This window comes from Onychostoma macrolepis, chromosome 03 (genome assembly GCF_012432095.1).
Source record: "Onychostoma macrolepis isolate SWU-2019 chromosome 03, ASM1243209v1, whole genome shotgun sequence".
Lineage (NCBI taxonomy): Eukaryota > Metazoa > Chordata > Actinopteri > Cypriniformes > Cyprinidae > Onychostoma > Onychostoma macrolepis.
This window is the reverse complement of record NC_081157.1, coordinates 33355865-33382731: the sequence shown is the minus strand read 5'-3', so window position 1 is coordinate 33382731 and position 26867 is coordinate 33355865. Positions and strand designations below refer to the sequence as shown.

General features: G+C 37.8%; 1 protein-coding gene across 4 annotated transcripts in view; it reads left to right on the top strand.

Annotated features, from left to right (window-relative positions):
* Positions 1-26867, top strand: part of prkcbb (protein kinase C, beta b) — a 155317-nt gene that overhangs the window by 13055 nt on the left and 115395 nt on the right. For 2 of the 4 annotated variants that reach the window (XM_058769639.1, XM_058769638.1), the window contains exon 3: positions 25532-25614. In XM_058769639.1, the coding sequence (XP_058625622.1) occupies positions 25532-25614 (83 nt within the window). Of the gene's footprint in view, positions 1-22442; positions 22570-23834; positions 23918-25531; positions 25615-26867 lie in introns of those variants that run through there. The other 2 variants (XM_058769640.1, XM_058769641.1) reach the window with 2 other exon arrangements.

Genomic DNA, 26867 nt, shown 5'->3' with positions numbered 1-26867 from the left:
ATCAGTGTTTTTAAAGATTTAAATTTGAAGTGACCATTAGATGGTGAGTCATGTTTAAATGTAAAATTAGAGGAAATAAGCATGAGCAATTAAATATCCAATATGCACCAATACTGATTAATTAAAAAATTCGGTCCCACTTTATATTAGGTGGCCTTAACTACTATCTACTTACATCAAAAAATAAGTACAATGTACTTATTGTGTTCATATTGTATTGCAAAACACTATTGCAGCTATTGAGGTGGGATACGGGTAAGGTTAGGGACAGGTTTGGTGGTATGGGTTGGTTTAAGGGTTGGTTAAGGTGTAAGGGATGGGTCAACAGTGTAATTATAAATGTAATTACAGAAATTAATTACAGATGTAATTACATATAGGTATTTTTAAAAATATAAGTACAATGTAAAAACATTTATGTACACCATAAGTGCATTGTACCAAATGATTAATTTAAATGTAAGTACATAGTAGTTAAGGCCACCTAATATAAAGTGGGACCAAAAATTCTAATATTAGCCAATAGACTTTAAATTTAATGTTTGACAAGAATGAAAATGAGAAGCACAGTGTGTGTAATGGACTGTACTGTGCTTTAACAGCATACCAATTGTTCAGCTGACAAAAAAAAAAGCCTAGTACCTTTATACAGTATGTACCATTGTAAAGACTGTAGTTTTTCCCTTACAGCCTCGCACCATCTGTACCATCACCAATAAGGCACAGATATCATGCATCCCTAGAGCGAATGATCATAGACACGAGAAGTAGACAGTCAGAAATGCAGCACACTCAACACCATTTACAAGCAGAAGAAGGTGGAGAAGAAATATTCAAAAATATGAATGAGATTTGAGGGCTAAGGCTCTTACAGAATTTTGTTTTTGGGTTAAGAAGACCATTTTTAACTTCAGACTGAAATGTTCACAGATGGTACAGCTGTGAGTGGAGGCCAAATCGTTGCTGGTGAGCTGAACTGAGAGGCAGTTTGAGGTGCAGGTGTTTATGTATTAAAGTGAAGTCAGGTTCACCGCTGGGATCACTGTCAGTCGCATATTAAAAATGGGCAATCTCAGAGTGGGCCAGCTAGGTTAAAAGCTTCCCCAGGCTATCAGCCACACTTTTAATTGAAATGCAAGTATGTTAGGACACAGGGGCTCTTTTTGAGCACAGCTACTGGCCTTACCTGAGTTGACAAAGATGAGAGGCTTTGGTTGAATGTTTAAAAATATATCAAAAAGCAGCGAGGTATACGATTAGCATACTTTACCTGACAGAAACGGCATGTCTTGGGTTGCATGAACACTACACTAAAAGAAAGGAATAGCTGCAGAATACCTGATATTTTCTTCAGGGTGCAATTCAGGTCACCTCTCAAGGGTTTTTCTGGTTAGCATTGTGCAGTTAGCCTTAACTGCTAGTTGCATCTTACAGCTGCTATTGAGATGAATGGCTAATGCTAACAGTTATCTTTCTCTAAGTAAGCTAATGTGACATATTGACTTCAAGGACTTCCAAAATGTTTATGAAGAACATTATGCTTTTGTTAAATGTTATATATTGTTATATTTTATTATATTTATGTGATGCAAGTCAAAGGTTTGGGGTCTGTATGGTAATTGTGATAAGCGATATTATTGTAATTTTAAAGACCATTTTATGCCACTGAATATATAATCTTAATGTAACCGCATAATAATGCAAGAAGGCCTGCACACTTCCAAATGACAACAAACTTTAATTTTTTAAGAATATTCAGATCATAGAAATTAAGTATAAAAATATTAGATACCTTAAAAAACTTGAATAGATAGTAAATAAACATTTTCTAACAAAAAATGCAACGTAACAAGTAGAAAAAAAGAAAAATGCGCAAAGAATATTTTTCCATCTACAGATTTTTCCCTGACCTTCTTTTCTCTGTAAATTAAGTGTGCACACTATTGCTGAAAAACACAATCACTACTTAGCAGCCTGATGTCCGTATGCATTTTTAAATTTGAACTAGCAACTCATGACTACACCACGTTATGCACGAGAAGCTGCAAAAGACACAGGCGCAAGTGGAATGTACAAAACATGGTGACATTAATTTTTAAGTAAATATAATGGGCGATATATTGCGTCACCAAAAATGATTGAGGTCATGAACATATATTGCGCGATAAGTCGATATATTGATTATTGCGACAGGCCTACCACCAACCGTTTGAAACTTATGAACAATCACTACTGGAAACTTTGTCTGAATGACTTCATTCATAATATAAGATGTTTTACCAACCACTTGAGTCGGTCAACAGGTTCTGTTTTCTGGAAGTGCACATGAGGGTCAGGGCAGACCCCTTTTTTAGACAGCCCGGCTGAACCATGGTTGAAGTTTTTTAGTATTGACCCTACTGGGTATTGATGCTATTGTATGAGCCTGATCGATGTTAATGCAGTGAATTCCCTCTGGCCAGCAATTGAATTGGGCTTTCTGCTGTAGAACACAGGGGAATATGCATATGCAAGCTTTCCACTGACTCAGCCAGGTTTTGGATTGAAAGGAGAAAATTATGATTGAGTCAAATGAGAATTAAATTGAATGATTTCACAAGCTTTAACACTGATGTGAGTTACATTTTCATTGCTTTTTTTAGGCCTTGCTTTTTCTTAAGCTCCAAAATACCAAACTCTGGGAAGAAATAAATTATTAAATAAATAAATTTAGTCTCTACATCTGACCTGAATGTTCTTGTTCAGTTCAGCCTATACCAAAATGCCCAAACTGCCTTAGAGACTCGAGAAAATAATTTGTATACGCTTTCAGGTTTCTGTTAATCCACGATGAGCTGTTTATACTTCTGCTAAATGCGGCTAGAACAAGAAATGCCTCACTTTTGATTCATAGTGTCGCACTGATTCATGTCGTACTCTATTTATGCATAATTATACATTACATTCTGCATGATCTGGCTTGAATGAAAGTAAATAGGGTGTGTAGATGGTGCTGATGATGATTGGTGAAGTAAAGACCTGTAAGAAGGCTTCAGTAATAGTGCTGCAGTGCTCCTCAAACCCATTTAACCCATAGGACCATTTAACTGCTTGCTGCAGTTGCTAGGCAACAGGAGATGGGTAGCCTCACAGTACATGACTACTTTTGAAGCGCTCTCTCTCTTTCTCGCTATTTCTCTCTGTCACTCTTGCGGATGCACTGTCCCAAATATCACTGCTTCTTGAGATTATATTCAGTTAAATAGAATTGTTTTTGGGTCAGAGCGCAAAAAAGTGGCGTATCAAAGTAAACTTAACTTCCCTTTGGTGGTTTCAAGCTGTTGTAATGTCAGTACACAGCATCAATTACATAAAAAAGGAAGCGTTCGATTCAAATAATCCAAAATAAAACTGTCACCAAACTCATGTCTCCCATGATGCCACGGTCAGTTGTTATAGTAATATTCAGTCAAGAATATTCTTTTAATTGACCGTTTTAATTATGTAGACTACAATTATTTTAGGGATGAAATGCAATATTAAAGATACTGTAGTGGCTGTTGTGAGCAGTCTGTGATTGGATTTGAATTTTATTTCATTTTCTTTTTCCTGTAAGATGGGGTGCCAGCTGTACTTGAACCACCAACTGTTGTTTTATTCAGGGATTTGCCAAAAAATGTCTAAATCTTGGGATGCATCAAATATCAGCACCTTATCAGTTTTCTGCAGACATTTGTGAATATATTACTATCTACCAGTATTGTATATTTATTGGAAAAATATAGAGTATTTAGATACTACTGTACACTATTTATTTTAGATGTAATGTGTGTGCACGTGTGTGTTAAAAATACAGACATGGTCAATTCAGACAGGTAAAATGTCTGTCAAACACAAAGTTAACTAAGCTCAGGGAAAAGGGCTTGACTGAAGAGGGCTTTTAGCACGTGTACAGTGAATTTATAGATAAATCAGAGCACAGATCTCTGTGCCTGTCGTTGGCTGTCCTCTGATCCTGGATCAGTTGCAAGTGAAGTCACTGCTCTGTTTTAACTGGAATCTTCACACACGACCCATCGCTTTTAATATAAATCAGTAATCAGCATAGCTGTAGTCATGAAGTGTGATTTACTTGTGCCTCTGTCACCGCTGACTGTAGACTGAGCGCACACGCTCTACTGAAAGCAGCTGTTGTCGCTGTAGCCGAATGCTGCTGGGTCATACTGATGTCATTGGAGCCGTGATCTGTGGGTTGTTTGGAGGCTACACTGCATGTGTGATTAGATTCAATGGAGATTACATCCATGGTCTCCTTCTTAATCATTCCTCATCTCTTTTCCTTGTATTTGTATCCCCTTACTTAAAGTAAAATTATTTTTATCAAAGGGTAATAGCATGTATGATACTTTGATTTGTTCCATTGTGCTAAATGGTTACAGTATCCATATAACATAGTATTTTCATTTTACATCTTTTAACAACTATTATTTTATTTTGGATTAATTGGGTGGAGTATTTTATTTTATTTTATTTTTCAGTCAATTGGGTAAAACCCTTTTGAACACAGGCATCTTCAAATAGCTGCTTTTAGAGCATTCTATAATTCGTTTTTTTGGATAAAAGCGTCTGCTCAGTTTATAAATGGAAATGATCTTTTCAATTATGCATATGCATTTGGTAGAATATATCAATAATGATTTTTTTTTTTTTTTGCTTTGTTCTTCCTTTTATTGTTAGCTACTTTGGATAAAAGTGTCCACTAAATTCATTCGCTAAAGATCTTTTCAATTATATATATGCATTTGGTAGAATATATCAATAGTGACTTGTTGTTGACTAAAGGTTTACATTTTTGCTAGTAAAGTTTAAAACAATTGTACTTTTATTAACGGCTCACCTTTTCATCTGTGTAATTCTTTTAAATGCACAATTGTATCTTATGTAAATGCCCACTAAGAAATGCAAATGATTATTATAAGGTGAACAAATCAATTAAGTACATTTTACAAGAAAATACTATTTCAAAATAGTTGCTTTCCCTTTCTATGTAAATATTTCTGAAATTTACTTGCAATTTCTGATTGTTTCTACAAAATATTTTTTTTCAGTGTAGGTTAGAAGATTTTTTATTTGTTGTTCAATTTGTGATGCCCTTTTTGAACTTTGCTGTCTTTCTTTCTGCTTTTATAAGCCATATCCTCTTTTTACTCTTTCTATTATAGTAATTCTTTCTCACTTCTGCATTATCATCCGTCAGTGCGTCTTGTGTGTTTGCTTCTGTCTCTCTGTGTGTGTGTGTGTGTGTGTGTGTGTGTGTGTTTGTGTGGGTGGCGGGGGAAGGGTTGTGTGGGGGGACAGGTATAGCGGGGGTCGTGGTCCAGAGGGGGCGGTGAGCTGCATGGAGAGACTCTTCAGCAGATTCACAAGCAGTCAGTGGAGAGGCTTCTTCAAACAGATGGGATGGGTAGAGTGGAGACACGGGCCTGTCACGGGGCAAACACGCGCACACACACACACACACACACACACACACACACACACACACACACACACACACACTCCCTCAGAACTCAACCCTTTGACTCCAGTGAAAAAATGTTTAGTATTGAAGAGATAGAAACTGTCCATGACTTGTTGAAATGCTTATTTTACCTGTTACCCATATTTTTGTGTTACTTTTTGTCACCGTCTGTTGGTCGAGTGTGTGTTTCATGTACAAAGTGTAATTTTGCACTGTGGACCAGTGTTTGTCACCATTGAGCTTGCAGTTGATTTAAGTGAACTACATGATTGGAGAAGTTCTGCATGTCTGTCCTTTCACCAGAAGTTTGATTTATGACATTTTGATTAAGAATTACGAGGTAAAATAAAAAGTAATTAAATTCATGCATGGAGAAATTGTTTGCAATAAGACCAATAACATGAATTTAGAAAACAGACAGGATGAATTTTCATTTCATGCTGCCTTCAAAAGTGCAGCAAGGCCTTGTAAATCTGTAAGCAGTGACTGAAAAATATTTAGTTGCATACACTGGTTACTGAATCAATCAAACTCTCCTATGATGCCCAGCAATGTTTTTTAGGTTGCTTACAAGGTTTTGAGACATCCCTGCTAAAAACACCAGCTCAGAACAGGATAAATTTATGTTGGTTTGAGCTGGTTTATGCTGGTCTGTGATGATTTGGTTCTTATTTAGCATGAGCTTGTATGAAACTAGTTAAAAACACCAACACCAGTATCCCATGTTCGGGTCATACGCTACACTTTTCCGCAAGGGATATAATATAATTACCCAAGCAGTTTAGCTTACTCTTAGTTTTTGCTTTAGCTTAGTTTTCTTATAGTTCTTTTTCTCTAGTTTACTTGTACAGTAAAGCACATTTCATACATTAAACTTGCTGATTCTATCAACCTCAGGTATCATTCAGATTCATTTATCATGTTTGTAAACGGCATCATCCAGTGCAGGGCAGAGTGCTAGTGCACTACACCATGTTTACAGCACTCAAAGTGTGTTTAACTGCAGGCCGCAGCACAGAGGAGGAGGCCAGTGTGTGTGTGTGTGTGTGTAGTGAGAGAGGAGAAGTTGAGGACAGCTGTGGATTGACGGCTGACTCACTGACCTCATCCCTGCATCTCTGTAAGGCAGCTCAGCGTAGCGCTCAGCGGGCCGTGGTATTTTTATTTAGAGCGTAGGCTGGCCCTACTCACTTGCATAACTCCCATTACCACAGGCAGAAAAGGTGAAAATCAAATATCTTTTTTCTTTGTGAACAATCACTCGTATCTCCTGTTGAAAAAAAGCGAGCGTTCGCTGCCTGTCTACCAGTGCTCGCGCTCCACTTCTGCTTCTCTCTCTCTCTCTCTGTCATTGTTGCTCTGTTATTTGACTTTGTAATGTTCCTGAGCTTGAGTGAGAATCGCTCGTTTTACTGGATGGAAGGTCAGATGAAAGGTTTCTTCTCCTCTGTGAGCGTCTCTCATTCAGTGTGAGATCACACACATTGCTGAAGGGATGCCGTGCTCAGACCTCAGTTAACTTTCAAAAGACAAATTACTTTGTTATTCAAATCAAGACCCAGTAAATTTGATAAAGGTCTGGATTAAATTGGTTAGTGTAATACAATCAGCGTTAGAGAGTATCTACTGTAAATAAAATTAGCACTGCTTATCTTTTTATCAGAGGAACACTAACATAGATTTTTGGAAAAAATAATCTGTGTCTAGGGATGCACTCAAGGTGCGATTCAGTTCACGATACTGATTACACAATACGATTTTCTCAATTTTTTTAACAAAATGAGATTTAAGACAAATTCCAAATTAAAAATTTCCTTTTATTTTTCAGACAAATTGTTGCACATTTCTTTGAAATTGAAATATGTCAAATAACAAAACTAAACTGAAAATTTCAAACAAACACACAATATGAATGAATGAAAGAACGATGCATTTATATAGCACTTTGCTATACACCCAAAGCGCTTTACAATCAAATATGGGGGGGGGGGGGGGTCTCTTCTCAGCCACCACCAGTGTGCAGCATCCACTTGGATGATGCGACGGCAGCCACAGGACAACGGCACCAGTGCGCTCATCACACACCGGAGACAGGTGGAGAGGAGAGAGAGTCATAGAGCCAATCATGTGGATGGGGATTATTAGGAGGCCATGATAGACAGGGGTCAGTGGAGGCAATTTGGCCAGGACACCGGGGTTACACCCCTACTCTTAAGATGAGTGTCATGGGATTTTTAATGACCACAGAGTCAGGACCTTTGTTTAACGTCTCATCCGAAAGACGGTGCTTTTTGACAGTATAGTGTCCCCATCATTATACTGGGGCATTAGGACCCACACAGACTGCAGGGTGAGCACCCCGTGCTGGCCTCACTGACGCCTCTTCCAGCAGCAACCTAGTTTTCCCAGGAGGTCTCCCATCCAGGTACTGACCAGACTCAACCCTGCTTAGCTTCGTGGGCAACCTGTCTTGGGCTGCAGGGTGATATGGCTGTGGCTGTGTCAATAAAGACATCACTTCATATAAACAAGGTTTGCTTGTGCTTTTTTCCATTTAAAATTGGAGGCAATTTCTGCATTTTAATCACAATCTAAACAAAAATGCTGCATACATGCAGGATGAGCAGTTTTTAATCTAAATAAGATTGTATAATTCTGAAATTTGAAGCAAAAACAAAATGTCCTGAATTTAATTTGGTAAAACTACGCTGCATGAAACATATCTGCATGAAACAAAAACAGCAGATGGACTGAATGAGAACGCAGATTCTCTCTCTGACAGCAGGTGGCGCTTATGTAACAGCAGCTATACAGCGTTTCCTTGGTTGCCGCTGTAAACAAATAAGCACTGAGCGTTTAAATATTACTTTAATATGCATTATACGGAGATAAAATGAATAGAAAATATCATCTAACCTTTTCTAAAGACAGCTCCTCTCAGATGTACATTCATATAAACTCCCACCCCTAACTGTTTTGCGGCGATTCATTTAACATTTCAACTAATTTGAATCGTCACATATTTGTATCATTTTCAACTGGCTTTGGGTGTATTGTTACATATATGCAAGTATATGGACCCTAAAAGATGATGATTCAAAAGCCATGCAAAGCAAACACAATGGTAATCCATATGACCCCACTAGATAAATAAATGTCTTTTAAAATGCTAAGATTAACTTATGGATTGTCGTGCTTGTTTTGCATGTTTGGTTTTTTTTGTGTTCCATATAAGAAAAAATGTCACATACACCTGGGACAGCATGAGGGTGAGTAAGTGATGAGAGAATCTTCATTTTTTTTATTTAGTATTCCTTTAACCCTTTAAAACCAGCTGTATTCATGTTACCATAACTCTTCTACCGTTTGCACTATCAAAATAATTCAAATTGCTCCTGATAGCAGACAACATGCGCTTTTCGGCAATATATGGCTTATTACGGTAATTTCTTGCGCTCCGTCAACAAATGACGGCAGATTTCCGGGAGAGCGGGAAGGGAGAATTTGAATGGAGAGATAGGGAGCGCGGAGTTTGTTATTGCATAAAATAATAAACAAAATGAACAAAAACATGGTCAAGGAGGAGTAAACAGCATAAGAGTCGATTAGGATGATTTTTGATGAGACTTTGGGAGCAGGCTGAGTGAGACTTTTTCACATGTGGTGTGTGCGTCGCTATAATGAGTCCGCGCATGTAAATGAATGGGTGCACGCATGTGCATGCATGTGTACATGTGTGCGTGTATGAACAAAAAAGCCTCCTGAATGAAAACTGTGCAACCCAGTGTCCCAAAAATACTTGTATATATGTATTATAGTTTAATTTTGAAGTAAGAAGTGTTGGATTATTTCGATCATGATTTTTCTCTTTTTTTTATAAATAATAATAATAAAAAATATTCCGGTTTTTTTTATTTTTGTCTATTTAAATTCTGTTCACAAACTCAAAACACAAGATTAATGGTCAAAAACTGTACTTTTTGGAAAGCCATTTGTTTTCTGAAAAAAAAGACACCTTGCACTTGAAAATAGCACATTCTGTTAGAATTTTACAGTCAAATAAACAAAATGTGTGAAAATGACCTATTTTACCCTTAGGTTTTAAAGGGTTAACAACATTTTTCAGTAGTATGACAGCTCAGCTGTTTTCAAAACTGTGTAGGTTTTCTAGTAACAAGCTGCTTCCTGACAAGTAGTGGTGTAGTGTGACAAAATGCTACTTTGCTGTTTCTATGTCACATTGCGTTATGCACACACCTCTACAGTCGAGCGAAACGAGGCAAAACTTTCCTAGAATGTTCTTTTCTGTCATTATACCACTTTGTAAAGTCAGTTTCTGTGTTGTGAATTGGTCATTCAGGATCCTAAAGAAGTGTTTCACGTGATTCTTTTCTTTTTATTTTATTTTATATTTTTAAAGAAGTCTCTTACGCTCACTCAAAAATGCAGTCTTCCTTATTGTGATTTAAAACTTGCTGGACCTTCTGGAGGAATTCATGTAGGAAAGATGATTAAGAAACAGAAAGAGGAATCAAACCAAAACTGAAGGTAAAACTCTCTCAACCTGTCTCAATCCTTCATGCTAGCTATAGTCATAATTGACTTCTCTTCAGGGAAAGCTGTCTGTGCCATGTGCACAGTATAATAAAAAACATAGCCTCTAGAGTTATATTTAAATAACCTGTTTTAAAAACATAACCAAGAGCCAGAGTCAGCAGCCATGATATTCTACCCCCAGATCTTCAGATGAAAACCTGTTCTCCTCAGCTGAGAGACGCAGGTGCTTGCAGTGTCTCTGGCGTGTATATCCTGTTCTAACAGGAAGCCCTGGGCTCCACTTCCCTCTCAGCCAGCTCAAACCGCTCTGCCAAGGCTGTGACAGACATCAGCTGCCAGAGAGTCATTAGCAGTGAAAGCCATTCTCTCTCATTATCTAGATTTCAGGAAGAGGGAACGCCGAGGCTGGTGGGAGCGCCGCCTTGGCTGAAGATTGGATGAGGTGTGTGTGGAAACGTCTTTCTCTGTAACGTCTCAGAAATGAGAAAGATTAGAAAGACAGCGAGAGGGAGAATAGGAACGAACGCCAGGTTTAATTGGCATGAGACTGATTCGCCGTGCGGGCACCGCTGCCAGGGCAGTGTAAAGCTGGAAAACGGAGCGCCAGCCTGTGCATAGATTGAAGTGAGGGGGTGAGAAGGAGAATGAAAAAGAAATAGTTAAAAAAAAAAAAAAATACTGTTCTGCTCCTTTATTGAGTGGCCCAATGTATGGTGGGTGGGCTCCTCATTGATTGAGTTCTCAGCAGCTGTATTATATAAAGGCCATATGGGAGTGGAGGGATATCAGACAAACTCTAGACTTCTCTTTCAGTCTTTTTATTTTCTCATGGCCTGGTCGTATATTGTGTGGCGTGCATGGGGTTTTTCATGTCTAGAACTGCACAGAATAAAGAATCAGTGCAGTGATGGTCATGATTGTTGCATTAGGATGTGTTTGTGTGTGAGTGTGATCCTCCCACTCGGCTGGTGTGATGGGATGATGTGTGAATATGCAGAGCTGCACCACTGCACTCATCAAGCACTAGAGCCCTGAGCCCTCAAGAGCTTCATGACACTAATAATGGAAACATTGAGATGTCATGTTGTAGAAGCACAGTAAACATTTGAAAACATGGAAGAAGTGCAATATATCCATTTTCCTTTTATTTATATGATTTTATTAAATTATAATAAAAATGTTATATGTAAAAATGACTATACATTGTCTTTCAATTAACAGGGGAAGTCGTGGCCTAATGGTTAGTGAGTCGGACTCGTAATCCAAAGGTTGCGGGTTCGAGTCTCAGGTACGGCAGGAATTGTAGGTGGGGGTGAATGTACAGCACTCTCTCCACCCTCAATACCACGACTGAGCCTTGAGCAAGGCACTGAATCCCCAACTGCTCCCCGGGCGCCGCAGCATAAATGGCTGCTCCGGGTGTGTGTTCACTGCTGTGTGTTCACTGCTGTGTGTGTGCACTTAGGATGGGTTAAATGCAGAGCATAAATTCCGAGTATGGGTAGCCATACTTGGTCACATGTCACTTTCACTTTCACTAACAAAAATATGTATTTTTAATTATACATATCATGTAATGTATATAAATGTGTATCTTATATTACCTAATATCTATATTATTTTCTCTCTCTCTCTTTATCTCTCTCTATTTTACACATTCACACATTTGTATTTTTTACTCTTTATTTTCTTTTAATTGGGATGCACAATATATCAGTACCAGGTCAGTCAATATACAGGTTGTATGTCAATTTTTTTTAATTGGTCACTTTGACTGATATTGGTTAATTAACTGATCACGCTTATTTCTCTATTTTTACACATTACCTTTACCATCGAATTCACTTGTAGCATCTAAAATGGCAGATTTTTGTTTTTTGTGTTTTATTTTTTAATTTATTTAGACAAAAGAGTACAGAATTATAATATTACTCACTTGTCATTTATTGCTATAAAAATAATTATGGTCTCTGAAAGTATCTGACAGAATTTTGATATCAGTGTATGCCTATAAAAATCCTGAATTCAAGAATTCATTAATGTCATGTTATAAATTCTGATTTTACATGCAGACAATACAAATAGAAAAGAGAGCAATAAAGACAGCAAAACACAACAAAAAAGTGTCTAAAGATTTGTCACTGACACTATACAGAGGGCCAACCTGTCATCTTTTTTTAAGTGTAAGTTGCATCTGTTGTTGATTGTGTGGCAGACAGCAGGAGTGTGTGTGTGTGTGTGTGTGTGTGTGCTGCAGTGATGTTCAGATGTGTTGATCTCAGTGAAGCCTCACTCTTAACAGTCCCATCAGCACTGAGCGCAGGATCAGCCCAGCTAATCCAGTTAATGTCACAGCTAACATCCGTCCTCTGCGTGTTTCAGTGTGTGTGTTTTTGACTTTGCCACAAGTTTGTGAAATCTGAAAGTTTGGTAAAAACTTTGTGTATGTACATTTTTGAAAGGAAAAAATAGGGTTCTGTAATGTTTTACGATAATGTCCCATTTGTTAGCATTAGTTTATGCATTATCTAACAGTCATTTACAATGAGCAATACATTTGTTACAGTATTTATTTTGTTAATGTTACAAAAATGGTTCACACGGTTAATTTTGACCAGAACATGTCCTGGTCACATTTCACCCCGAAAGAAAAAAAGTGAAAGAAAATGTAGTAATTTGCTACTGAAATGGCATATAAATGTCTAATATGTTGTAATTTCAGGTTGGAACTTCTCTCTACCACTGAAAAAAAGTTGACGTGGAAGTCTTCATTTACAACCCTAATTCACAATAGAACATAGCGAACATAACAAATGTTTAAACAGAGAAATTTGACACTTTTATCCACTAAATGAGCTCATTTCAAATTTGATGCCTGCTACAGGACTCAAAAAAGTTGGCACAGGGGCAACAAAGGGCTGGAAAAGCTAGACATTTTGAAAAGATTCAGCTGGGAGAACATCTAGCAACTAATTAAGTTAATTGACATCAGGTCTGTAACATGATTAGCTATAAAAGGGATGTCATAGGGCCTGTTTACACCTGGTCACTTCATGTGTTTTCTCTGATCGGATAGCTATCTGATTTGTTAAAACGTTTCCATTTACACTTGGTCACACAAATGTGTCTTTGCAAAACGGATACAAATCCGCTCTTCAATTCCCGCACTATATGCAAATTTAACGGAGTCCATGTCAATGAAAGCAATACATAGGCGCTGCTTTTTTTTCATTATCAGCTCATTTCAATATCAGAGACCGCAACAGGAGAGAGCGTGACATCAGCACTGGAAAGATAGGTTAGTCTCACTACTTTTAATGAAGATGATTGTGTGTTGAGCGTCTGCAACTTACTTTCAGTTTCATTCGCGGCAGTTTGCATGTTGGCTTGCTGAAGAGATACTCAGCTACTCATCCGCGGTGATGCTTGTTGCATTAGCACTGTCATATCTTATAAAGATATGACATATCTCAGCACTTATAAAACGCTCTCACACGTTTATTATTTTAATATTTTGGGAGGAGTAAAATTAGCATATGTGGTTTCACATGACATCATCAAAAGATTCAGAGAAACTGGAGAAATCTCTGTGCGTAAGGGACAAGGCTGAAGACCTTTGTTGGATGCCTGTGGTCTTTGGGCCCTCAGACGACACTGCATCACTCAGCGGCATGATTCTGTCATTGACATTACTAAATGGGCCCAGGAATACTTCCAGAAGCCACTGTCGGTAAACACAATCCGCCGTGCCATCTGCAGATGCCAACTAAAGCTCGATCACGCAAAAAGGAAGCCATATGTGAACATGGTCCAGAAGCGCTGTCGTGTCCTGTGGGCCAAGGCTCATTTAAAATGGACTGTTTCAAAGTGGAAAAGTGTTCTATGGTCAGACGAGTCCAAATTTGACATTCTTGTTGGAAATCACAGACACTGTGTCCTCCGGGCTAAAGAGGAGGGATACCTTCCAGCGTGTTATCAGCGTTCAGTTCAAAAGCCAGCATCTCTGATGGTATGGAGGTGCATAAGTGCATACGGTATGGGCAGCTTGCATGTTTTGGAAGGCACTATGAATGCTGAAAGGTATATAAAGGTTTTAGAGCATTTGCTCTCCTCCAGATGACGTCTATTTCAGGGAAGGCCCTGTGTATTTCAGCAGGACAATGCAAAACCACATACTGCAGCTATTACAACAGCATGGCTTCGTAGTAGAAGAGTCCGGGTGCTGAATTGGCCTGCAGTCCAGATCTTTCACCTATAGAGAACATTTGGCACATCATTAAACGAAAAATACGTCAAAGACGGCCACGGACTCTTCAGCAGCTGGAAACCTATATCAGGCCCAGAATGGGACCAAATTCCAAAACCAAAACTCCAGAAACTCATAACCTCGATGCCCAGACATCTTCAAACTGTTTTGAAAAGAAGAGGAGATGCTACACCATGGTAAACATGCCCCCGTCCCAACTATTTTGAGACCTGTAGCAGGCATCAAATTTGAAATGAGCTAATTTTGTGCATAAAATTGTAATATTTCTCAGTTTAAACATTTATGTTATCAATGTTCTATTGTGAATCAGGGCTGCAACGATCATTCGACATTATCGGCAACATTGACAATAAAAAAATTGTCGACAAATATTTTTGTTGTCGAGTAGTCGTTTGATCTCATAAGATGTAATGTAAGAGCCTGCAATACTGCGGTTTGACCAGTGTGGCTTTGTAGTGCAAGACTGTAATTCAGCTCTCCTGGATGCAATTCAAGAGGAGAAGACGACACACTCACATCGCTTCAGTGAAAATGCATCCGAAGCTGAGCGGCGTTTGGATGAATATGTAAATATATATTGCGCGCTTTCCTCTCAGTAACGAAATAAACACAACAAAAACTGGCAGCAGTGTGAAAGCAGCAGTTAAAAATGCATCTGATTGCAACGATGTGGATGTTTGCATGAGCTCTGCTTTTCAGTAACGTAACGTTACTCCAGTAAAGTCCGGTCACATCATGTTTATTTATATAGTAACTTACTTTATGCAATAGATAGCCTTAATTCAAGCAGCTTTACGGTGTTAAACATGAAAAAAAACAGAGTCAGTGTCGCTTTCAGTTAGAATTACAACTTGATTTTCTGTTATTAAGCAGCTCTCCAGTGTGGAGCTAGCTAATGATAAAATATTTTTATTAGTGGGAAAAAAATAATTTAATTAAAGTTACAGTTTGGTTTACAGAGATCAAAGCTTGATCTAGCTCAGGACTGTTTTGGTTATCATAACCCTATAAGGTATTTTAAGACATTATGACATTAATAAAATAGTTTATTCAAAGCATCTTATCACTTACCTTTATTTCGTTTCTTATCTATATGACTTACAAAAGGAGATGTTAGGCAGAATGTGAAAGATGTGTCATTCAGTTACTTTTTCATGTAGCTAATTAAATGGTGAGAGAGTGTCTCTGTCTGTTATCTCATTTTGTGTGCCAAATACATCTATTTGTATAATGAATTGGTAACACTTTACAATAAGGTATCATTTGTTAACATTAGTTAATTAGCATCAATGAACAATTAACAATGCATTTATTACATTTATGTATTAATCTTTGTTAATGTTGGTTAATAAAAATACAGTTGTTCATTGTTTGTTCGTGTTAGTTCATGTTAGTTCACAGTGCATTTACCAGTGTTAAAAAACACAACTTATGATTTTTATAAATGCATTAGTAAATGCTGAAATTAACATTAACTAAGATTAATAAATGCTGTAGAAGTATTGTTCATTCTTAGTTCGTTAACTAATGTTAACTAATGAACCTTATTGTAAAGTGTTACCAATTAATTGTTTAATAATTGTAATTACATAATATTATTTTCTGAATCTGAAGTGACCTTTATGTTAGAATATATATAACTTAATATTTTAACTAACTGCAAAAGCTGAATAATCAAAGTCTACTGATTAATCAGTGAAATCGTTCTAATAATCGTTAGATTAATCGATTATAAAAATAATCGTTTGTTGCAGCCCTATTGTGAATAAAATATTGGCTCATGTGATTTGAAAGTCTTCTAGTTTTCATTTTATTCAAATTTAAAAAACGTCCCAACATTTCCGGAATTTGGGTTGTAGCTAGATAAATATGTAAGTGTAACCGTAGATTGAGGACCATTGTAGTGACTTTTATAATCGTATCACACTACTAAAATGAGGAAGAACTTGTACTTTAGATTGAAAGACAAGCTTGTTTGAATTTTAGCAGCAGGCTGTTGTCCATCTGTTTTTAATGATCTGTGGTAAGAACTAAGCTAGCTGTTATTGTCAGTATTCCTGCTCATTGTTGTGTTACATTGTGTGACTTCTTGTATATTTTAGATTAGAAATTCATATTGTGAGTGTGACTTGTGCAGCGGGAACATTTGATTATGAGTGAGAATTCACAGCACGTCTTATGTATCCTAAATTGATAATTTATGAGTGTCTCCTCAGTAAAGGGAATCAATTTTCCAGACAGTTAAACCCAGTTGTTTAGTCATGGTTGGAAAAGCTGCATACAAATATTAGGTTAGCAAATTAACATAATTAGGATCAGAATAACGTTTTGTTATTGCCCTAAGCTTTTTTTAAAGTTTTTTTTTTTTTTTTTTATTAAGTTTCAGTTTCCTTAGTCATACTTTTATGAACAGTTTTAAATTTGAATTTTCATGAAGATGCAGTTAATGCAGTTAAAATAATTTCTTATCATTTTTTAAAAATATATTTATTTGAAATATAAACAAATAAAATGTGTAGCTAACATAAAACAAAATTAAAAATCTATTTATATATAAACTGTCCTTAAACTGGTCTGATCTTAAATTCACCTTTTTTTCACTGACTGTTATTTTGGGAGAAGATAGCGGATTGAATCTGTGCAAAATAAGGTTTCTACCTAGGTTGAATGCATTGTGTGATAAGTTACTTAGAGATATTTCACCCAAAATAATTAAAATTCTGCCATCATTTACTCACCCTCAAGTTGTATCAAACCTGTTTGACTTTTTTTGTGAAACATAAAAGAAGATATTTGAAGAGTTCAGATGCAAAAGCCTCTAAGTGCCATCTGAAATGTGCCATTTTTTTCTCACGCTCCTAATTTTATGTTCAGTTATTTCACTTTAATGGCAATGAAAAGAACCTATTCGTTGCTATGAAAGTGAAATTACTGAACCTACACATAGGAGCCTGATAAAACTGCCCATGTAAGAAGAAACTTTCAAACGACACTTAGAGGCTTTTGCATCTGAACTCTTCATTTTGACAGATGTCTCAGTGTTTTGCACATACAATGAAAGCCAAAGGTCTCCAAAATATATGGGAAACATGATTTTCCTTTGTGGAACATACAAGTTTGCAATGAGATGAAGGTGATTGTGGGGTGAACTGCCCCTTTAACCAGCATTAGATTTATTGAGCATTACATGCAGGCCTTCTACTGATCTTCAAAAGCCTTCAAAAGCCCTAAGATGGAGATGGATTGTGGATTGAATGTCCAAGATTGTCAAATTTGGCAATATCCATTCTGCAGATTTGCATAAAGTTTGCTTGAGATGGTGTGAATCAAAAACAGTGATCATTTCATGATATCACGGCATGTTTTTGAATGCTCTGCTCAACAATGCAGACTGAGAAAAGATCACTGAGTGTCCCAGTTTATTTACATTCAGAAATGCACAATAAGTGTTGTTTTGCATCATTTTAGGAGTACACTAGCAGGATACAAATAATAGACTATGATGAAGTCACATTAGGTATTTAACAGTTCCAACATGTTTCATATTTTCATCAACCTCCAAACAGTAAGGACTGTTTTTCCTCCTTTGTGCACAATTCATTCTCGGCGTTCTGATTGGCTGTTTCGACAGAGCAGGGCTACCCATGCAAACTCAGCTGAACTCTGTTTAATTCACCTCCTTTAGGGTTGTGTAGGGGAAAACAAGCTGTTTTTAAGTGTTCATCCTTCCCTTCCTTCAGCTTGATTCAATTTAGCTGCTCTAACACCTTGTTGTGTTCATGAAGCCTTAATGATGTTGCACCACGAGGAATATCTTTTGCATGCTGTTCCATTTCTAGTAAACAAGCGCACAAACTCCCTTCCCTTCCTCCTAATCTGCATCTCCCTGACAGCTGGGCTGAATTCAATATCAAGATGAACGTTCCCAGTCATCTCCGGGATCGCTTGCACATCTCTCGCGCCCGTGAATTAAAATCGTGAAAGGTTCTTTCGCGGCTTCTCTGGCCAGACGCAGCTTGCTATAACTGGAGGCTCTTTTTAAAGGTTCGCAGTTGTCCAGAAGGCAGATATGCTTGGATGTCGAGTGCATGTGTGTTTGTGTGGGCGTGCTCGTGTATGTGTGTGCGTTTGAGCTGCAAGTGTGCGAGTACGTGGGTGTGCACCGTTGCTGTTTGTCTGTGAGCGACTGACTGATTAGCAGGAGAGGACTAATGCCCATGCTTTTCCGAGCTAATTGAATTCGTCTCCGAGCGACTCTGAGCGGCATCTGCCGGGACAAAGTTTGGTGTCTTAACGGGGTGTTCGGCATGGTTGCGTTTGCTAGGCGCTGAGCCGCTAGTGTGGCATGGATATTTAATGGGCTGTTTAATTATGAAGGGCCAGATCAGTCTCGCTGTGAAGGGACGTGGGTTGCTACATGAGCCTTTCTCTCGTTCTGACCTTTTAAGAGTGCTGGAGAGAGAAAGAGTCAGGGAAACTCCTACTGGGCCTGATCCTTCTCCATCAGGCTGGCCATTATGTAAGCGTGCGCTCAATAGGCCCTGTGAGAGGCTGTTTAACTGAGCCGCTTGGAGATGGCAGTCTGCGCTTCACCTCTGGGTTGATCTTTACCCTGTCACCAAGAGCAGAAGAGAAACTTCCCGTATCTGAACGCTTGTACCTCTTGGTAGATGAGAGATATATTTATATTAATATTAAAATATTAGGAACTGTTCCTGTTTAAAAACAGTTGTTGTTTTGTTTGCATGATGTTTTTAAAATTTGTATGAATGACAGTTGATCTCAAACTGTGGCATGTGGATTGTTGCCCAGTGCTGTGGAAATTTACAAAACTACAGAAAGATTTATTTCAGTGTTATTTATTTATTTAAACTTCCAATCTAGATACTATTTTAATTCTGTCATCATCTACATCTAATTAAAATTCTGTCATTATTTACTCGCCCGCATCATTTACTCACCTAGTGCCATTCTAAACCCATAAGACCTTCATTCATCTTCGGAACACAAATTAAGATCTTTTTGATGAAACTCTCTGACCCTCCATAGACTGCAAGGGAACTGACACGTTCAAGGCCCAGAAAGGTAGTAAGGACATCATTAAAATATTCAATGTGACTTCAGTAGTTCAGCCGTTTAAAATAACGACTTTATTCAACAATCTCTTCTCTTCCGTGTCAGTCTTTAAAGTTGCACCACTGATGTCACATGGACTATTTTAACTATGTCCTTGCTACCTTTCTGGGCCTTGATCGTGTCAGTTGTGTTGCTGTCTATTCAGGGTCAGAAAGCTCTCGGATTTCATCAAAAATATCTTAGTTTGTGTTCCGAAGATGAACAAAGGTCTTACAGGTTTGGAACGACATGAGGGTGAGTAATTAATGACAATTTTCATTTTTGGGTGAACTATCCCTTTAAAGGGGTCATATAATGGTACATGCACTTTTACAAGTTGATTGTACTGAAATGTGTGTTAGCAGTGCCTGTACACAACCATCATAAAATGATAAAAATCCATCCAGTGTTTTTTTTTTAATCTCCTCATTTGTCTCAAATCAAGAATACGCCACACGGTCGGACGCCCCTCCCACGATGGTTGATTGACAGCAGTGTTTAAACACAGACCCGCCCTTGCTCGTGAGCGAGCTGTCAATCATAGTCCGCGCGTCATTGTTGATATACAAAACTCATCTGTTTAGCTGTGCATTTGTTGAATGAGCACTGTGCTACGTCCGAACTGATTGCACTATGTATAATCACTTTCTATTCTTAAATGTTTTAAATTCTTTTAAAATCAATTTTTAAATCACTTTGTTTTTATTGTTGTGATTTTTATTATTTTTAATAATGACTATTTCACTTCCTTTTATGTAAAGCACTTTGAATTACCATTGTGTATGAAATGTGCTATATAAATAAACTTGCCTTGCCTTGCCTATACGCTGGAGCTGTCTATGAGCAGAATGGCGTCTAAGCGATTGTGGTGTTCTGTTCTCGGGTGCAATAATGAACACAGCAGTCATTTTGATGTTCCTAAGTCCGAACCGCTGAAGACACAGTGGCTGAGTTTTGCTTTTGAAGGGAATATTCCCCACGAGCAACGTCAATGTTTTCATGTTTGCGCGAATCATTTTTCACCAGACTGCTTTATAAATGAAGGTCAGTATAAAGCTGGTTTTGCTAAGAAGCTGCTCCTGAAAAAAGAATCGGTACCAACTATTCGTGTTCCTGCTGAACCTCCAGAAGAAGTGAGTGTAACGTTTAATTAACCTTTATATTAATCTTTATATTAATCTTTGCAAATCGCTAGCACGCTTCACGATGTATGTGGCTAATGTTTACATTCAGGGTACATGCATGTTTTCTATTCTGACGTTCTCAATATAATTAATAATCCCACGTTTATAATGAACAAAACGTTATGGTTATTGTGTTATTACAAACTGTGTACGCAGGTATTAAAGTTAACATGATAACACTACACTAAGCTTACTTTTGTAGATGGTTTATAACGGTGTCTGTTAAGAAGTAATGTAAAAAATTTAAATAAATAAAAAACAGTTATAACTGCATGAAAATTAATGGTTTCCGCCCTGAGAGTTGTACCTAACACTGCATAGATAACGTTACGCATCACTGACAAGCCTACATTTACCAAATTTATTTTTCATGACCATTAGCTGTAACATCAATCTGTCAATGAACTAACGTATCAGTAAACACATAGCGTTCGTATCTCACTACTCTACCTGACAGTACACACAAAAATAGATAAAAGTGACATTACGTTAACCAACCATTCAGAAACGTCCCATTCGAGCCTTAATTGTCGAACTTCTTCGGGGCCGTCATCCTGTTCCGGGTCCGACTCGGTTCAATTGATACGGTTGCACAGTATCCTCAGAGACTCCGCTGCCATTCTTCAAAATATACCCTCAACTGTTGTCAAGGCAACACTCCACGTGTGTTGTGTCAAAACACCCCACAGAACAGAGGGCGGGCGAGCAAAGCTCATTAGCATTTAAAAACACACGCACTAAAACGGTGTGCTGAAAACAGAGCTGTTTTTGAGCAGGTAAAATGAGTGTTTTCTTACAATACTAATGAGAATTTTTAATTAAAGTATATTACAAACTTTCAATTTAGACCCTAAAGAATCATATTAGCTTGTACAAAAATGGCATTATATGACCCCTTTAACATAATGCCTTTTAAAAAAAAAAAAAACATATATGCTGGCCACTCTCTTCCATACTGCAATTATAATAAATAGTTAGAAAAGTGGCATAAAGGTTTCACAAAGCACATGTCTTGTGTGCTATATTCCTTATTAAAGGTGTATTCAGTAGTTTTTAGCTAGGGTTAGCATTGCTGTATTTTATGTACTGATACCACAATGATGTTAGACGCTGCACTGCCCAGTCTCACCAGGATTTTGCTGGTCTTTTCTTAAAAAATGTGGTGATATTTTCAGCATTTATTTATGTTGCAGTGCAAACCCACCAATAATCATGATTATATACTTTATATTCTTATTTTTAATGACAGTAAGAGTACAATTACCTGAAAATACTTTTGTGCATAATTACTGAAATTGTGGTTCTGGTTCGCCATGTACAAGGCAATGGTGACACCAGAATAGAAATACTCATAATTCTGCCTGAACTTTTCTTTCCTTTCGAAACACTTGTAAATTGTCTTAAGTTAAAGGGATGCAGTAAAACCGACGTTACTTATGCATAAAATAAATAAATAAATAAAGCAACCTTGGCATCCGTATTCAGGCCTTCAGGCCTGATTCTCCAGTAATAAGTGTGAAAATAAGTGTATTCCATTGTCTAATTTTCACTCTCTGCATCACCACACAACACTGTTCTTCTCAACTAGTGTATCTACAGAAGCAGCAGCCAATGAGCGTGAGGATTCTCTTTAGTGAAACACTCTGTGTGTCACATGTGTTCCTGTTGTGTTCCTGTCATGTCCTTATTTGGTGTTTCCTGTTCATATTAGTTAATTATTGGTTTATTCATGTCCAGCTGTGTTTAGTTATCTTGTTTAGCTTGAGTATTATTTAAGCCCTGTCTGTCCCTTATTCTGGGTTACGGTATTGTTCATCAATCCCCCTGTTACGTGTGTGTGTCCTGTTTCCCTGTGGGTCTTATTTGGATGAATAAAGACAGTTCCTTGAATCACCTTCGTCTCTGAGCTCCTTCGTCTCCAACGCAGTAGCAGCGCGTGACACTGGGTGACTCGCACAATACATAATTAAAACACTTTTTATAAAAATCTATTATGAGTAATTATGTGAGTGTACATCATTAAAGATGATTCTTCATCTACTTATTTCCTAATGTGTAAGTCTTTAAATTAGCAGAAAACTGCTGAGTGCACTTTTAAATATTCTAAACTGAACTGAAGATCCTTCCTTTGAGTGTTTGAGAGATGTAGCTGTCACACCCCTGGACTGTTGTGTTGTGTCTTTGCTTCCCATGTGTTCCCTGTGACCCAGTTTCTGTCTCCCTTTGATTGTTTAATTATTCCAGGTGTGTCTCCTTAGTTCCTTGATTGTCCTGTCCTTATAAGCCCTAGTCTGTTCAGTTTGTGTTGGTCGGGTCTACCAGCTACGTTCGTGTGTCATTCCTTGCTTCCTGTGTGGATTTCCCCTGTGTGTAAGATCTGAATAAAGTCTATTCCGTTTATCCACGGTTCCGTGTTCCTTCCGGCAGCGACCGTGACAGTAGCAATGTGTGCAATGTCTGAAAGTTCTTATTCATTGTAAAATGCGTAGCTAAAACTGACCAAGAAGAGATATTTTGTTGGAAGAAAGTAAAAGAGTAATTGATCACATTTTTGGGGGAGTTGTTCTTGTGTATAATGTATAGCCACTGTAGGGTGTAAAAATGTAAGTGGTGTTGACCGTTCTCAAGTGCTGATCATAGTCTGCACATCACAATTTTATTCTGAGCACTAAAAAGAGAGGCAAAAAAGGAGGTGTTTGCCAAAAGGCGAGATGAAAATCTATCATGTGTTTTTGTTTGCTTTTGGCTCAGATACACAGGATTCAGCACTCCGTTTTGAAGTGATTCCATGCACTTCTAAAGAGGAGAAGTTTAAAGATCAAATTCAGAAATCTATTTACTATTAAAGTGTTTTGGGCTGAAGATGTTCTCAGAATGGCAGCTCTGGATCTTTCTATGATAAATGGCAACTGTTTATAACTTCAATTGCCTGAAACCTTTGCACTCCAACTGATCACCCCCTTTTTTATTTTGGGAGAGAATTTGGTAATATTCTGTACAAGCACTCTTTATTTAACACATTTATTTATTTATTTAACTATTTTCTTAGTACTATCTTTGTTCTTAAAAGAAACAAATCTGAGAAGATGTGATTCTTCTTGTTTCATATATTTTGTCTTCTTTCTCTTTTTATTCAATAATAAATTTGGACTAGAAAAAAGCATTTTTAATGGACAGTAAAATTGCGTATTAACACATTATTGTTTTTACAGTGATCTGGTCCTTCCACAGATCTGCAAACAAGCTAATCAAGGGACTGATTGTTCTGTTGCCCAGTTCCCAATCCAAAACGATGTAAGAGCTCAAAAGAACTGGAGCATTGTTGTAACTAGGTGCTGCTTGAATGTTTAGCTCAGGTTGTATTTGGCCTATTTTTATTACATTTTTTAATAAACTGGTTTAGGATCACAAAGATGAAAAGAGCAAACTTCACTGAATCATATGCTTCAGTTCTCTTCCAAATCTGTTTTTCTTTATCTCTCACTTTTCTCACTGGAGTATTTGGAGTGTGTGGGTGACAGTGGCTGTTCAGCTTGTCTGAAGTTTGGCTGTTGTGTTTTGGCCGGAGCTGCTAGACTAAAAGTGCAGATTCTGAAAGAGATTACAGTGAATGTGAAAGACTTCTTATGTCATTTCCTGTGAGAAAATGCCTATAACCTGCTCCAGTCTCATGGGATCAGAAATATCCACACTATAGATCAAATACACACGGTCACCTTCAGTGAGTAGGAGTGTAACCTGCAGCAGGAAGAACGATGCCCCTACGATGACCTGGATGTGTCATACTGCAGAGGTGCCAGGGGCATTAGTGATGTGAACAGAGGGGCATTGTATGCATGTATAGTCCAGCACAGCACAGCATTTGCATAGTAGGCTAGTTTCACCTCCTATAGCTCTTATGCGGATTGGCTGCTGTTACAGGTTGTTGTATACTAGCTGCTTACAGAGTAGTATACAGTACCGTATACTGCCTACTAATATACAGTGAAACACCACCCACACCAGTGAAACCAGGCAGTGATATAAGCATTCACACAGCACAGTAGTGATACTACATTGTTGTCAGGCATAGATTAAATATTATATTGGATTTAAAAAAAAGACTAAATTAAATATGTGTATAAACTATATTAAATGTTTAATTCAGAGATTTTTTTTTTTTTTATCATATCTTTTTTACTGGTTTGCTGCTGGTGTAACTGGTGGACCAACATGGCTGTGAATGTTTATGAAGGTTTGTTTCTGATGCTATGAATGACCAAAAAATGTTTGTCATCCAGTACTGCTGGTTTGTTTATCATACATCTTTGTTGTAGCAGTTGTTTAAAAATATATAAAAATGTGTGCTTTAAGATTTTGACATCTAATATAACCAGTGAATTATTGCAGTTTGTGGAGAAAGAATGAAGGGAACACCAAAATTTAATGTGTGAATTAATTGCCATGTATTTTATTTCCGAAAAAACTGCTGCAGTCGGAGTGCGCTGTAACAAAAATAGAAAATGTGGTGATGTGTAGTACATGTGCGCTACACAGAGCAGCATTTAAATGCCCATAACACACACACACACACACACACGCATCTCTTTTGTTTCAACTGTGGTGCGCTCACAAATTGGGAATCAATTCAAAAGCCAAGAATTATGTAATAATAACTGCAATAAACAAGCTCTCATGGTGTGCAAGTACCACCTTTTGTTAAACGGTTGTAGTAAGGCCTCATGCAGTGTTTAATTGCGATGCAGTGTATGTGAGGGGTGTGTGGGGGGGTTCAGGCTGGGTCAAAGGGCATGTCGTGAAATCAAACAGGATCTTTGTCACAGCAGATGAATGTCTGTCAGTGCCATGAGCTCTGATTCTCACCGTTTATCTCATCTGTCTGTCTCTCTCTCTCCTTCCTTCTTTCAGTCTGCTGCTTTGTGGTGCACAAGCGTTGCCATGAATTCGTCACCTTCTCCTGCCCCGGAGCAGATAAGGGTCCTGCATCAGATGTGAGTACAAATATCTCTTCCATTTCCTTCCTTCCTCCACTCTTCTACTTTCTGTCTCCCCTTCTCTTTGTCTCTCCTCTTCAATCTGTGTCTGTCTCTCTCTCAATCCCATGTGAGAGAACAGAGAAAAGAGGTGGGCAGAAGTTGTCGTCCTCTGGCAAATCTAATCAGACGTACTGTCACAGAGGAAGTGTGTGAGACAGCTGTGGTGACGATAACCCTCTCGGTTTCAGATTTTCTCCTGGAGTCTTCTTCTCCGCTCATTTTGTCTCGGGCCCCTGAGTTATACAACCATTTAAATCAACAAATTACCCGGTCTATAGTGACAGCTACAGGAAGCGCGTCCACACGGGGGACCAGAGCTCTTTTTTGTTATTGTGGATGAGAGTGAACGTAGAATGCCAGCTCAATCACATCATTACAATTACTATACACAGGAACAGAAGGGAGAATGAATGGCGCTGTGCAGTTACGGGAAATGGCTTTGCTCTTTGAATCCATGCAATTATGAAAAATACATTTCTGCTTCACTCTCAGCCACTTCTTGATTCTCTGTCTGTCTAAACTAGCGTTTTTCACCAGGAGTTACAGAAAAAAAATTCTGAATTGTGAACAAAAATCTTACGGCGAAATTATTTTACTGCATCATCTGGAAATCAATTTTGCATTCATTGTCATCATGGGCAAAAAAAGAAACTTCAGTAAAAGCCGTGAATGAGACCAATCTTGTCCGAGATGAATCACAACAATATGATGTTTTATTCAAAGTACTTAAAAATTTCTCAATGCTTTAATGAAGAATTCTTGACCAGTTAAAACTACATTTTATAATTATACACGTGTAGCTTAAATACAATCCATACTTATTACATCATGGTGTCCCTGTTCTCCACCGTTTATGCATACATCATTACTTCATCAACTTTTCTCCTGTGGCCTCATGGGATAGTAATATACTGTACTTATGCTAAAATATATAGTAAAAAACAGCAACAGTGTGAAATGTTATTACAATACAAACTATTTGAATATGTGGTCCCACTTTATATTAAGTGGCTTTAACTACCATGTACTTACATTTAGATTAATCATTTGATGCTATGCACTTATAGGCCACTTTTCCACGGTCGGGCCAGTGCTTTACTTTGGGCTTGCACCAAGCCCAAAATCACGCTGTATTTCCATCGTCTGACCAGAAGCTCCGCTGCACTTCTCTAAAACCTGCCCTTTTCACGTCAGTTCAGAGGAACTGA